Here is a 13352-nt window from a genome sequence, read left to right on the forward strand (position 1 = left end):
AGTTTTTAGTCCTCCTATTCCATGACTTACCACATGCTAAAAGGTACAACCGCAGGATGCGCTCAGGCATTCTGCGGCAGTTCTGGGATCAGTGCTCGCCAATCCCAGTCTACAAAATATTAAATTATGTTTAGGCTGGGACTTGTTTGGGGACGGAGATTATGGGGGCGGAGATTAGGTGTGCCCTGTGCTAATCAGTTAGCACAGGCAAATTGCCGTGCACTGAGGATTAGTGCAGGTTTAGCGTGTGAGACCTTACCGCCTACAAAATAGGTAGAGGTAAGGGCTCACACGGTTATTGGGAAATTAGCGCATGGCCATTAATAGAAAAAAAAAGAAATTGCAGCCATTTTATAGCCATGCCAAAAATGGCCTCAGCGGGCGGCAAACTTATGCGCTAAGAAAAGCGCATGCCACTTTTTATTGCAGCTTTCTAAAAGGGCCCCTCAATTGGTTATCTTTAAATGATAACTGCAGCCCAGCATGTCTCTCATTCTTCAACAAGAAACCAGGATGAATTTTAACTGAACAACAAACTGCTGGATAAACTTGAACTAGTGACTAGGGTGGCAAATTTAAAAGTGAAGATCTGTGTGGTTAATTTCTGAATTAAATGGTTCCCACCCGTAACCTCCGCTCACAGGACAAATCCCTCCTCTCAGTACCCTTCTCCACCACCGCCAACTCCAGGCTCCGCTCATTCTGCCTCGCCTCACCCTATGCTTGGAATAAACTTCCTGAGCCCTTACGCCAAGCCCCCTCCCTACCCATCTTCAAATCCTTGCTCAAAGCCTACCTCTTCAATGTTGCTTTCGGCACCTAACCTTTATACCTTTCAGGAAATCTAGACTGCCCCTATTTGACTGACTGTACATTTGTCCTTTAGATTGTAAGCTCCTTTGAGCAGGGACTGTCCTTCTATGTTAAATTGTACAGCGCTGCGTAACCCTAGTAGCGCTTTAGAAATGTCAAGTAGTAGTAGTAGTAGTCAAATCCTTTGAGTGTTGGCTTCACTAGGCCCAAATGGTCAAACATGTTTGTTGTCAATGGTGGCACTCGACACAAGATTTTATTATTTTTATACATAATAAATGAAAAATTCTATAACTTAGACCCACATTTACACGGGTAATTACTAGCAGGCGGCAAAGCACTATTCTGCAAATACCCTCTTAGGGCTGGATTCAGTAAATGCGCTCAAAATTCAGCGCTGAAAAAAAAAATCGGTGCTGAACGATATTCTGTAATGAGTGTAACGAGATCGGCATGCTCATAGAACAGCACGAAGTGCCGGGGATCCACGCTCAACTTTGGCACAAGGAGTTATACCAACTGAAATTAGGTGAAAATCCTGGCAAGTTGGGCATGGATCCGCACTATACCAGGGGCATAGCTACGTGGGGCCATGGGCCCCCGTAGATTTGGGCCTGGCCCCCCTCCCGCCGTCAACCCTCCCCCGCCACCATCGGGTACCTTTGCTGGCGGGGGTCCCCAACCCTCGCCAGCCGAAGTCCTCTTCTCCGGCGTGGCCGCGTTGCTGATCTGCAAGGGCAGGCTTCTGTTTCTGTGAGTCTGTACATGCAGGACGTCAGACTCACAGAAACAGAAGCCTGCCCTTGCAGATCAGCAATGTGGCCGCGCCGGAGAAGAGGACTTCGGCTGGTGGGAGTTGGGGACCCCCACCAGCAAAGGTACCCGACGGTGGTGGCGGGGGAGGGTTGGCGCTGGGGGGGATCAAAGGTGGTGGTGGTGGTGGCGGTGAGGTAAAAAATGGCGGGGGGAGGGGGTAAAAATGGCAGAGGGGTCGGCAGCACCAGGGGTGGGGGGCTAAAATGTGCCCCCTCACCTCGCGCTCTGGACCCCCCCCTCCCGCCGAAGTCTGACTACGCCCCTGCACTATACTATAACACTGTGCACATTTTAAGGGAATGCGCCTGACCCACTCATCCCATTTCCAATGCCACACCCCCTTTGCAGATCCACACAAAAACGCTATTCGATAAATGGAAGTATGTTTTTGCATTAATCTTGTCAGTTCTGCCCCATTTTGGTGCATTGCATCCATTAGAACGCTTTTCACACTGAACATTTGGCACGGATGTAGTGCCTAACATTTGGTGCCATATATACAATTGCCCTGTTACTGTACACAGTGCATATTTGCAAGGGGGCGTACACGGGGAGGAGCTTGGGCAGAGCAGAGGCGGGGCTCCCACTTACACATGTAACTTATAGAACACTGTAAGCCAGGGATGCTCAATGTCGGTCCTTGAGGTCCACAACCCAGTCGGTTTTCAGGATTTCGAACGAATGAATATGCATAATAGTGACTATTAAGTAACTATTTATTTCTAGTCACATTACATAAGAAAATCCACTTTTACCTCAATTCTTTATGGTTCTCATGCACTCCATCCATTCATTACTCTCACACCTGATCCTCAATAGTCCCAGGGCTCCTGTAGGAGGTCGATCCTGTGGAAGCAGCCTGACCAGTTAAAAAAAGTTGTAGTTGAACCCTTGAAGACGCGGCAGTGTGAAACGCATCGATTGCGTAAGGTTTGACATCATGTGGTGCTGTTTATCTGTTCACATCAAGTGAAAATCAAGCTGGTGATTGGAATTGGAGTATGTAAGAATTCCATTGAGAACACCGAGGGAGAAGTATGATACAGTGACTGGAGGAATTTATCCGGCAATATGTATGATCTGCAGGAACATTATGCTCAGAGAATTCCTGCAACAAGTCTGAAGGAAGTACATGACATTTGAGGGTATTGTAGCACCTCAATCTGGAGAGTTCTGTTATAGAACATTGATTTTGAAGGACAGTAAGAAACTCTGTGTAACAGATATGAAAATTTAAAGTTTTGTATCGGACTATTCCCTAGGGCCCTGATGGCGAACCTATGACACGCGTGTCAGCACTGACACGCGTAGCCATTTTCGATGACACGCGGCACTGCCGCAGTATGGTCCGCCCTCCCTCCTCGCTCCCAGAAACTAACCTTAAAGCCTCCTTTCACGTCGCAGCAAGCAGCAGCAGGGCAGGCCACTCCTTCCTTCCGTGTCCTGACCTCGCCTGACGTAACGTCCGCGAGGGCGGAGCACAGAAGGAAGGAGGAGAGGTCTGCCCTGCTGCTGCTTGCTGCGACGTGAAAGGAGGCTTTAAGGTTAGTTCCAGGCCCAGTAGTGGGTGGAGGGGGGGGCCCAGTGACCTCGGGTGGGCAGCGATCTCAGGTAGGGGGGGCCCGGGGGCAGTCCTAGTAGCAGTGATTTTTCTTGAAGTGACACACCACCCGAGTTATGCTCGTTTTTTTGGTGAATTTTGACACACCAAGCTCAAAAGGTTGCCCATCACTGCCCTAGGGTAAAGTGGATGTCACAGAAGAAAAAAAGAGAGGTTGAATGTAATTAGAGTGCGGATCAGGTGTTAGAGTCATGAATGGATGGAGTGCATGAGAACCATAAAGAATTGAGGTAAAAGTGGATTTTCTTATGTAATGTGACTAGAAATAAATAGTTACTTAATAGTCACTATTATTCAAGTTGTGTAACTAGAAAGAAAGAGAGGGATCTATCTCATTTAAGGGATTAGCAATGAATATGCATGAGATCTATTTGCATGCATTGCCTTCATTGTGGAAATCCTTAAAACCTGACTGGGTTGTGAACCTCGAGGACCGATATTGAGCACCCCTGCAGCAAGCTATGTACCTCCCTGCCACATTTAGTGCCCAAATGTACATAAACTCTATGGCTGGTGTAACTGTGGGTATCTAAATGTTAGGTTTGCAGTCAGTGGCGTAGCTACAGGTGGGCTTGGGTGGGCATAGGCAAACCCATTTCTGGCTCAGGCCCACCCACTGGCAGTACCATACTTTGCCCTCTCCCTCTTCTCCACCGGCAACACAGTTTCTGTACCTGTCTCTGAACACCCTCCCCGGTGGCAGCCACAAATATTCACTTTCGCTGCCTGCAGCAGACTGGCAGGCTTCGCTCTGCCACATCCCACTCTTGCTGACATTACTTCCTGTTTACTTACTAGCAAAATGCAGGAGAGGGAAGCCTGCAAGGCTGGCGCAGGTAGGTAGTGAAAAGTGAATTATTGTGGCTGCCTCTAAGGTACATCAGGGAGGGGGTTCAGAAATGGGGGAACTTCTGGTCTCCGAGCAGGGCACTGAGGAGAAAGGGAAAGATTTGGATGCGAGGGGGGGGGGGGGGGGAGGGAGCTGAGGAGAAGGTAACATTTTTGTTTTATATATCTAGGGGGCGTGGAAGGACCCATCTGTTCATGGAGGCAAGTTGTTTATTTTTTATATGTATATCTTGGACATTGTTATATCAGATTGCATTGCCTGTGCCTTTAAGAAAGGCAGGAAGTGACTTTGGAATACAAATATTAGTCTTCCTGCCATGCTCTGTAATAGGCTTTTCCTGAGCACATGTCCCAGTTCCCTATACCTTGTGGGACTTTTCTTATTGGCTGGCCTTGTCCCTGTGTATGTGGGCTAGAGCCCACCCTTCTCTCCTTTTGGGGTTTGAGAGTATGGTTTTCTAAGGACTATAAGCTAACTTTGTTGTCCCTGTTGCATACTCCCCCTCTTTCAAGCTAGTGTAAGTAACCAGGATTTTACCATTTAAAAGTATTGACAGCATCTACTCATCAGCCAGTGCTGAGATTTCCTGGCTTCCCTGGTTACAGGGTGAGCTGGTAAGAACAGACTACCAGTTTGCAAGGCAGAGACTCTTGTTCAACATATCTAACTGTGAGTCATATTTCCTTTGTTTGATTTGCATTAAAGAAGATTTGTTTCAAGAGTTCTGAGTTTTCACAGTGATGTTCTATACTCTGGTTAACTGAATGCTAATCTCCTGAGTAGACAGAGCAGAACACCATCCAAGTTAACTCTGGGCCCACCCAAAATACCAGGTCTGGATATCAGGTTATGTTAGTGCTGTATAATGGAATTTAGTTGCCGAGATTCCATTCTAGAAGGCGCCTAAACGGAAGGGTTTACTTGTTGAATTACCTCCACGAGGAGTAATATTCAGTGCCAGCAGCAGCATTTAAATTTGTGTCAGTGCAGTGTGCTGAAAATTGCATATCCAATTAATGGAGGAATATCACCGCTATGGACTAGATTCTATATATGGCACCTTAAAAAATTGGTACCGAAAAAAATACACCTTAGGTGTGGTTTATAGAATATGCCTAGGGCCCACCCGCGTGACTAAATCTAGTTGCAGGAACGTATGTCAAGTAAAACTTGGTGTAAATGCCGGCAACTAAGGTAGGTTTGGACAGCGTGCATAATTTATGCATTAGAATTTGCGCGCATCACTTTATAGAATACACTTAGCAAGTTGTGCGTGTAAATTCTAATTAATTAGTGTCAATAATTGCTTGTTAATTGGCAATTATCAGCACTGATAATTAAGTTGTGCGTGCAATACAGAATATGACCAGAATTGGGGGTATATGGGTAATATTTGATTCCAGATCTTGCTCCACCCTCCCTCTGCCCCTTCTCTGAACGGACTGAGAAGGCCAGTTAGAGATAGTTTTTCCCTTTCTCATGTTTCTTCCCTTCCCTGTTATCCTTATGTAACAATTGTAAATACTTCTCTAAATACAATCTTTCCTCAATTCAACACTTATAAGCAGAAGTTAGTAGAACTGCCAAGGAGGCTTGATCTTTCAGAGGGAGATCTTAAGCCCCACCTCATTCTGCCTAGCCACACTTCCACCCCAACTCCGTCTAGCCACACCCCTATCCCCACCCTACTCCACCTCCTGACAGATCTGAATTTGGCAGCCTGGCACCAACAAGCCACCTCCCCTCTTGGGCAGCAGGAGATGCCTTACTGAAACATTTTTCTGCTGCTGCGGGACCAGTCTTGCGATAAGAGCTGTGAGTGTTAGGGCCGCTGCTTTTTTTTTTAACTTTAAATATTTATTTTTATTGACAAACGCAATGTTTTCCAACATTCAATCAATTTCAAAATCAACAATCCCTTCCCTCCCACCCCTAGGACCTCTGCTTTTTAATATATTTATAAATGATTTAGAGATGGGAGTAACTAGTGAGGTAATTAAATTTGCTGATGACACAAAGTTATTCAAAGTCGTTAACTCGCGACAGGATTGTGAAAAATTACAAGAGGACCTTACAAGACTGGGAGACTAGGCGGCTAAATGGCAGATGATGTTTAATGTGAGCAAGTGCAAGGTGATGCATGTGGGAAAAAAGAACCCGAATTATAGATACGTCATGCAAGGTTCCACGTTAGGTGTTACGGACCAAGAAAGGGATCTGGGTGTCGTCGTCAATAATACACTGAAACCTTCTGCTCAGTGTGCTGCTGCGGCTAGGAAAGCAAATAGAATGTTGGGTATTATTAGGAAAGGTATTGAAAACAGGTGTGAGGATGGTATAATGCCGTTGTATCGCTCCATGGTGCGACCGCACCTTGAGTATTGTGTTCAATTCTGGTCGCCGCATATAGTTGGTTAAAGGTGCATCGTTGGATTTGGATATATGGAAAACAATAAACATACTTTAAAAAAAAAAAAGGAAAAGGTGCAGCGAAGGGCGACTAAAATGATAGCGGAGATGGGACGACTTCCCTATGAAGAAAGACTAAGGAGGCTAGGGCTTTTCAGCTTGGAAAAGAGATGGCTGAGGGGAGACATGATAGAGGTATATAAAATAATGAGTGGAGTGGAACAGGTGGATGTGAAGCGTCTGTTAACGCTTTCCAAAAATACTAGGACTAGGGGGCATGCGATGAAACTACAGTGTAGTAAATTAAAAACAAATAGGAGACAAGTTTTCTTCACCCAACGCGTAATTAAACTCTGGAATTCGTTGCCGGAGAACGTAGTGAAGGCGGTTAGCTTGGCAGAGTTTAAAACGGGGTTGGATGGTTTCCTAAAGGACAAGTCCATAGACCGCTACTAAATGGACTTGGGAAAAATCCACAATTTCGGGAATAACTTGTATAAAATGTTTGTACATTTGGGTAGCTTGCCAGGTGCCCTTGACCTGGATTGGCCGCTGTCGGGGACAGGATGCTGGGCTCGATGGACCTTTGGTCTTTTCCAAGTGTGGCATTACTTATGTACTTATGAGATTTTGCAGCTCTTATTGCAAGACTGGTCCTGCAGCAGCAGGAGATGAAGTCTGCTGCCAATGGAGGGGGAGGCCAAGCGGGAGTCTCCATGCTCGGGGGGTCTTTTTCTAAGAGGCAGTAAGCCCAATGCGGTCTTACTGCTCACTAAAACAGAAGTATCGCCGGGCTACCGCAGCGTGTGCCATTTCCAGCACTACAAAAATATTTTGGCTTTTTCTTTAAAAAAAAAAAAAACAGCCTTTTATCTGCTGCAGTAAAAGGGGGTCTCGGCGCGCATCAAAAACGTGTGCTGACGCCATCGCAAGCCCCCTTTTGCCGCAGCTTAGTAAAACAACCCCTCAATGTGGGAGACTTTGCAGGTCTGAATTAGGCCAGCAACACAGAAGGCCTGTTCAGGGTATGAGTGGCAACATTGTCATCGCTATGACATCAGTGATTGGCTCATCTAAACAAAGTTCATTGCTAACGCTGGTATTGAAATTTGTGTGTCATATAGGCCAATTTAATCTCAAGTGCACCGATTTTAAGGTTTTGGAGGAAAGGGGTTCCCTATATTTAGGAACTGGGTAAAGAAAGAGATCCCTTTCCCTGGATGAAGTCAGTGTCGGGATACAAGAGGACACCTCTGGTATAAGGGTTCGCAAGGTACGCACCTGCTCCAAGATGTCATCCCCTTTGCTGGTTTTTCGCAGCTGTAAAAAAAGAAAATAATAATAATGAAAATTCTAATGATGGCTTATCTGCATCCCCACAAAAAGAGCAACAAGGAGTTACAGGGGCCTTTAATTTCCAAATCAAATACAAGGTTTGGTCTAAGGACTGTTTGTGAGGTTTAGTGAGGAGCTACAGCACAAAGGCAGAGTAGAAAAATCACAAAGATTCACCAATGTTTTTTGTTCTTTTTTTTTCAATAGTTTGCGTGTTATGTGTGGTTGGATTGTTTTTGTGTATATTATTGAAAAAGCTAAAGACCATAAGACCCATTTCCATCTCCTGCCCCAATTACAGCATATCTTAATCCTTAGTATTCCAATATTCCCCCTCTTCTAAAGATCCCAGGAGCTTGTCCCATGTTTCTTGAAACGTGACTTTTCTTTACCTCCTCTAATAGAAAACTATTCCATGGATCCACCACCCTTTGAGAAATAAATATTTCATCATCATGCCATGACCTCTCAGTCTCAAAACTTCCCTTTCTTTGATAAAGGCCTGCCTCTTGTATATTTATTCCTAAAGGCATTTGAAAGTTTCAGTCTTTTCTTTTCCCTGCCTCCAAGGTATGTGTGTTTGAAGACCTTTGTTCCCCTCAGCACTGTTCCTTCTAAGCTGAGCAGGAGCCTCTTCCTACAAATCCTGCCAGTGGGAGGTGCTGTTTCACTATCATATGTTCAATATTAGGGACAGACAAACTCTGCAGGACTCCAGAGAACCTGCCTGTCTCTAGCAATTGAAAACACAATATTGAGGCATCATCCCCCATTAGCAGCAATGCCGATGGAGGACTCCCGCTCAGCTTACAGGGAACAGTGCCCCTCAACAGCCTCCATGGTAGTGGAGGAGCAGCCTAATGGTTACAATAGCAGGCCGAGGAAGCCAGGGTTAAATCCCAGTGCTGATCCTGTGCCTCTGGTACAAACCTAGGGAACCTTTTTACCAAAGGGTGTTAAGCCCTAATGCGTGCTTAGAGCGTGAAAAACAGGCTACACAAAACACATTTTGCCTGTTAGGGAAAGGGGATGAGACTTGATATACTGTCTTTCTGTGGTTACAATCAAAGCCGTTTACATATTATATACAGATAATTATTTTGTACGTGGGGCAAAGGAGGGTTAAGTGACTTGCCCAGTTACAAAGTCCTGCAGTGGGAATTGAACCCAGCTCAGCAGGATCAAAGCCTGCTGCACTAACCACTAGGCTACTCCTTCACTCAGCACTGCTAGTGTGTGCTAAATTGTGTATTAGCTGTTTTTAAAAAAAATAATTTTTGGAAGGGGTGGATCATGGGCAGAGAGTGAGAGTAGAAGCATTCACCAGCTAGCACATTTGCATCAGCACGCTAACTGGTTAACACTGAGTTAATGCAAGAGCAACTTAGGGCCTACTAAATAGGAAGTGGTAAGTGCTTCCCTGTTAACTTCTTACAGGTAACGTGTGCTAATGCGAACATTAGCGCAAGACCTGAAAAAATAATTATTGAATGCCTTAAATTATACCATGTGAAATCTGGGCTTAGTGCATGGGAAAGTGCTTGTTAAGACATGCTAAGCATGGATTCTAACACCTTTTAGTAAAAGGGCCCCTTAGACTGCAAGCCCTCTGGAGTCAGGAACAATGCTTACTAGGGACAGGCCAAGACAATCTGCCGCCTAAGGCAAGAAATGAGCGGTCGTCCCAGTTCCTCCACATCTGTAGTCACCCCTGCCCTTCCTTTTTTTTTCTTGTTTTTCAAAAGAAGGCGGCAGCAGTGACTCCCATAAGCTGCCCCACTGCCGGTTCTGACCCTCTCTCTCTCTACTGTGGGCCTCTTTGAAGTAATTTCCTGTTTCCTTGGAGGTGGGCCACAGTAGAGAGAAGGGCTCATGACCAGTGGCAGGGCAGTCTATGGGAATCACTGCCACCGTCTTTTAAAAAACAGGAAAAGAAATAGGTAATTTCAGGGAAGAGGGTTGGGGACGGAAGGGTGGGGGGCAATTCCGCCTCACAAGAGTGCCACCTGAGGCCCCCGCCTCAGGTGGCCTAATGGTAGGGCCACCACTGACACCTACTGTACCTGAACGCAACTCACCTTGGCCTACTGAGAAAGGCATGAGCTAAATCTAAAACCCTTATATCCTTTATATAGGTTTTATGAATAAGACTCCTGATCATTTGAGTAACCACATTCTAGAATGATCCCATCCTATCTATTTTCCTTTCCAGCTGCAGCCTACCAAATTGGACACAGTACTCAACCTGAGGTCTCTCAGAAGAGATTCTCAACAGCATTATTACTGCTTATTCCTCTGCTTATACAACCTAGCATCCTTCAGGCTTTGTTGATGTACTGTAGGGGCAAACTGGGACACCAGGGAGGCTGGTGGGTTGCTAGAGGCTTAGGGCCAATAGAGGCAGCGGCCAATCAGCTTTCTAGAGATGGCTAAAGTTCTGCCTGTGCAGCAGTTCCAGTACTTTCACTATTCTACCAGAATAGACAGTTTTGACCTTTTACTACTCCCTGAACCTGAACATGGGCTGCACCTTCTCTGCCTGCCTGACAAAGTAAGAGGATCCTGCCCTTGGAGGGAAAATACAAGGCTTGTATAAATGCCTACACTAGTCTTTGGTTCAGCTCCACAGCCAGAGCATCATCTATGCATGGAGACCAGGGTTTGGCTTACTGACCCTAGCCCTAGCCAGAGCTGCCAAGGGGTCTCGATTTTTGAGAGGGAGATTTAAGTACCTGCCACCAGCCCTACCCCACTCTGCCTTTACCCGCCCACTGTACCTCATGGCTCCCACCCCTTCACACCCCTCAATTCCACAGCCATTCCAGAAAATATTTTTCTTACACCAGTGACAGCAGGGATGGTAAGAGGGTGTGTTTCAGTTCACTCTCTTACGCCCCCTATCCAGCATATATTCCTCCCAGGGACATAACCGCGAGGGGGTCTTGGCTCCCCCACCTTGAGTGTAAACCCACCCGAAAATTGTGGCCCAAGCCCCGCTAGCTGAAGAGGTCCACTGCATGAGCCTCCTACCAAGAAAAATGTCAGGAAGTATTTTTTCACACAGAGAGTGGTGGATGCTTGGAATGCCCTCCCGCGGGAGGTGGTGGAGATGAAAACGGTAACGGAATTCAAACATGCGTGGGATAAACATAAAGGAATCCTGTTCAGAAGAAATGGATCCTCAGGAGCTTAGCCGAGATTGGATAACAGAGCTGGTAGTGGGAGGCGGGGCTGGTGGTTGGGAGGTGGGGATAGTGCTGGGCAGACTTATAAGGTCTGTGCCAGAGCCGATGGTGGGAGGCGGGGGATAGTGCTGGGCAGACTTGTACAGTCTGTGCCCTGAAAAAAACAGGTACAAATCAAGGTAAGGTATACACAAAAAAGTGGCACATTTCTTGGGCAGACTGGAAAACTCTTTTTATTGGAAAAAACTAAAAACAAATAACATACAAATCAAAAACAAGCCCCTAGCTATACACAGTCCTCCTATCTATGTACACACCCTCCCCTCCTCAATACTACAGTGGAAACTGTGTATTAGAAAAACCCAAGAAAAAAAAAACCGGACATGCAAATCAAACCCCAGGCTCCTAGCTAGACATGGTCTGCCTATCTATGTACACCCCCTCCTCAATAATACAATGGATCAACCCCCCCCCCCCGACCCCCCACAACCCCTTCAGACAACTGGCACACAATCCCCTGGGAAGCATGTCCCCTCATGGTGGCTTAAGCCTCACGTGTCTCCACCACCTCGAAGCCACCCCCACCCCTTTTTCCACCCTTTCCCACTTTGCCGCTTCCTGCACCGCCCTTACCACATCCCAGCTGACTACCTCCGCCGGCCGGACCTCCTGGTACAGGGACACCCTGCAGCGCGCCATCCAGAGGCAGTACCGCAATATCACCGAAATCAGAAAGCGTGTTACCGGATCCCCGCGTCCCCCTCCACCCTCTGGGCCGTACACCCAGTCCGCATAGCTGTAGTTGCGGAAACTGGGGATCTGCAGCAACGAGGAAACCCGGTCAGAGACCTGGACTGTAAATGGGCACCTCACCAGGAAATGCTCCATCGTCTCTTCAGTTCCAGCACATTCCTCCCGTGGGCACCCTCTATCCCGCACATTGCGATATTTCAAATTTCCTCGGACGTACAGTCTACCGTGAAAGGACAGCCACGCCAGGTCTTTATACTTCACCGGGATGCGGTTCGAAGCAATCAACCGTAACCCCTGCTGCATCCGTGGGGCCGGCGCGTCCCTCAGCGCCAGAGGAGCTGAGAACACCTGCGCCCGTACTCTGTCCATCCAGACCCCCCGTTGTCCTGCCTTCACCTCCCCCACCGTCAGCCCCCACACCCTCACCAATTTCACTAGGGTCTTGCAATAACTCACCCCCCCGGGGCCCCCCTTCGCAGTGCCACTACCCTCCCCCCCTCCCGCCATAGGTCCCAATATCTCGGCCACCACTGCAGGACACTCCTAGCCCACCCCGGTGGCTCCCGCCCTACCGCCCTCCCCAGATTGAACTGCAGGAACAAAGCGCTGAAAAACAGGACTGGGTTTATCATGCCCACCCCCCCCTCCCTCCTAGGCAGATAGGTAACATTCCGTTTTACCGGATTCGTCCTGTTGCCCCAGAGCAGCCGGAAGAACACCCCATACAAGGCCGCGTACTGGCTCTCCGGCAGCAAGCAGATGTAACTGACGAACAGAAACAAAGGAACTAAGTGTGCCTTGATGAGCTGTACCCGCTCCCCCATGGTCATTTTCCACCCCTTCCATCTATCCACCCTCCCCTTCACTTCTTGGAGACACCTATCCCAGTTGTAGAGCCTATAATCCCCCTTCTCGAAATATATTCCCAAGACCCGTATACGTTCCACAGCTGTAGGAAACCTACCTCCCAACTCAAATTGCAGCCCCTGATCCCCAACCCACAGGCTATTGGACTTTTGAAAATTGACCTGCGACGCTGTTGCCTGCGAGTATTCCTGGATCAGGTTCTGCAATCTACCTCCCTCCCTCTGGTCCGCTACCCACACTGTAACGTCATCTGCATACGCCACGACCCTTAACTGGTTATTGTCCCCCACCTCCACCCCTTCCAGCCCCTCCGCCCCCCCCTTCTCCAGCCGTCTTATAAAAGGGTCGATGGCGTATGCATACAACAGCGGGCTGAGTGGGCACCCCTGTCGGACCCCTGCCCCTACCTCAAACCCCTGCCCTCTCCACCCGTTAACCAGGGGGAAACACCCCGCATGCCGATAAAGTAGCTGTAATTGCTCTATCCAGCCCTTCGGAAACCCATAGCGCTCCAAAATGCTCCATAGGACACCCCACTGCACTCTATCAAACGCTTTTTCCTGGTCGAGTGTTACCAACAGCCTACCATGCCCTCCCACTCTACTGCGTTCTACCCCCTCCCGCACCCACGCTGCCGCTTCCAAGACCCCTCTCCCTTTAACCCCACATGCTTGTGAGGCTGCCAGCAAATCCCCAGACACCT

General features: G+C 47.7%; 1 protein-coding gene across 1 annotated transcript in view; it reads right to left on the reverse strand.

Moving 5' to 3' along the window:
• Positions 1-13352, reverse strand: part of MLXIPL (MLX interacting protein like) — a 389368-nt gene that overhangs the window by 217651 nt on the left and 158365 nt on the right. Inside the window, exon 5 of the mRNA XM_030185603.1 lies at positions 7791-7829. Coding sequence (XP_030041463.1) covers positions 7791-7829 — 39 coding nt within the window. The remainder of the gene's footprint in view (positions 1-7790; positions 7830-13352) is intronic.

This window comes from Microcaecilia unicolor, chromosome 13, assembly GCF_901765095.1.
Source record: "Microcaecilia unicolor chromosome 13, aMicUni1.1, whole genome shotgun sequence".
Classification (NCBI taxonomy): Eukaryota; Metazoa; Chordata; class Amphibia; order Gymnophiona; family Siphonopidae; genus Microcaecilia; species Microcaecilia unicolor.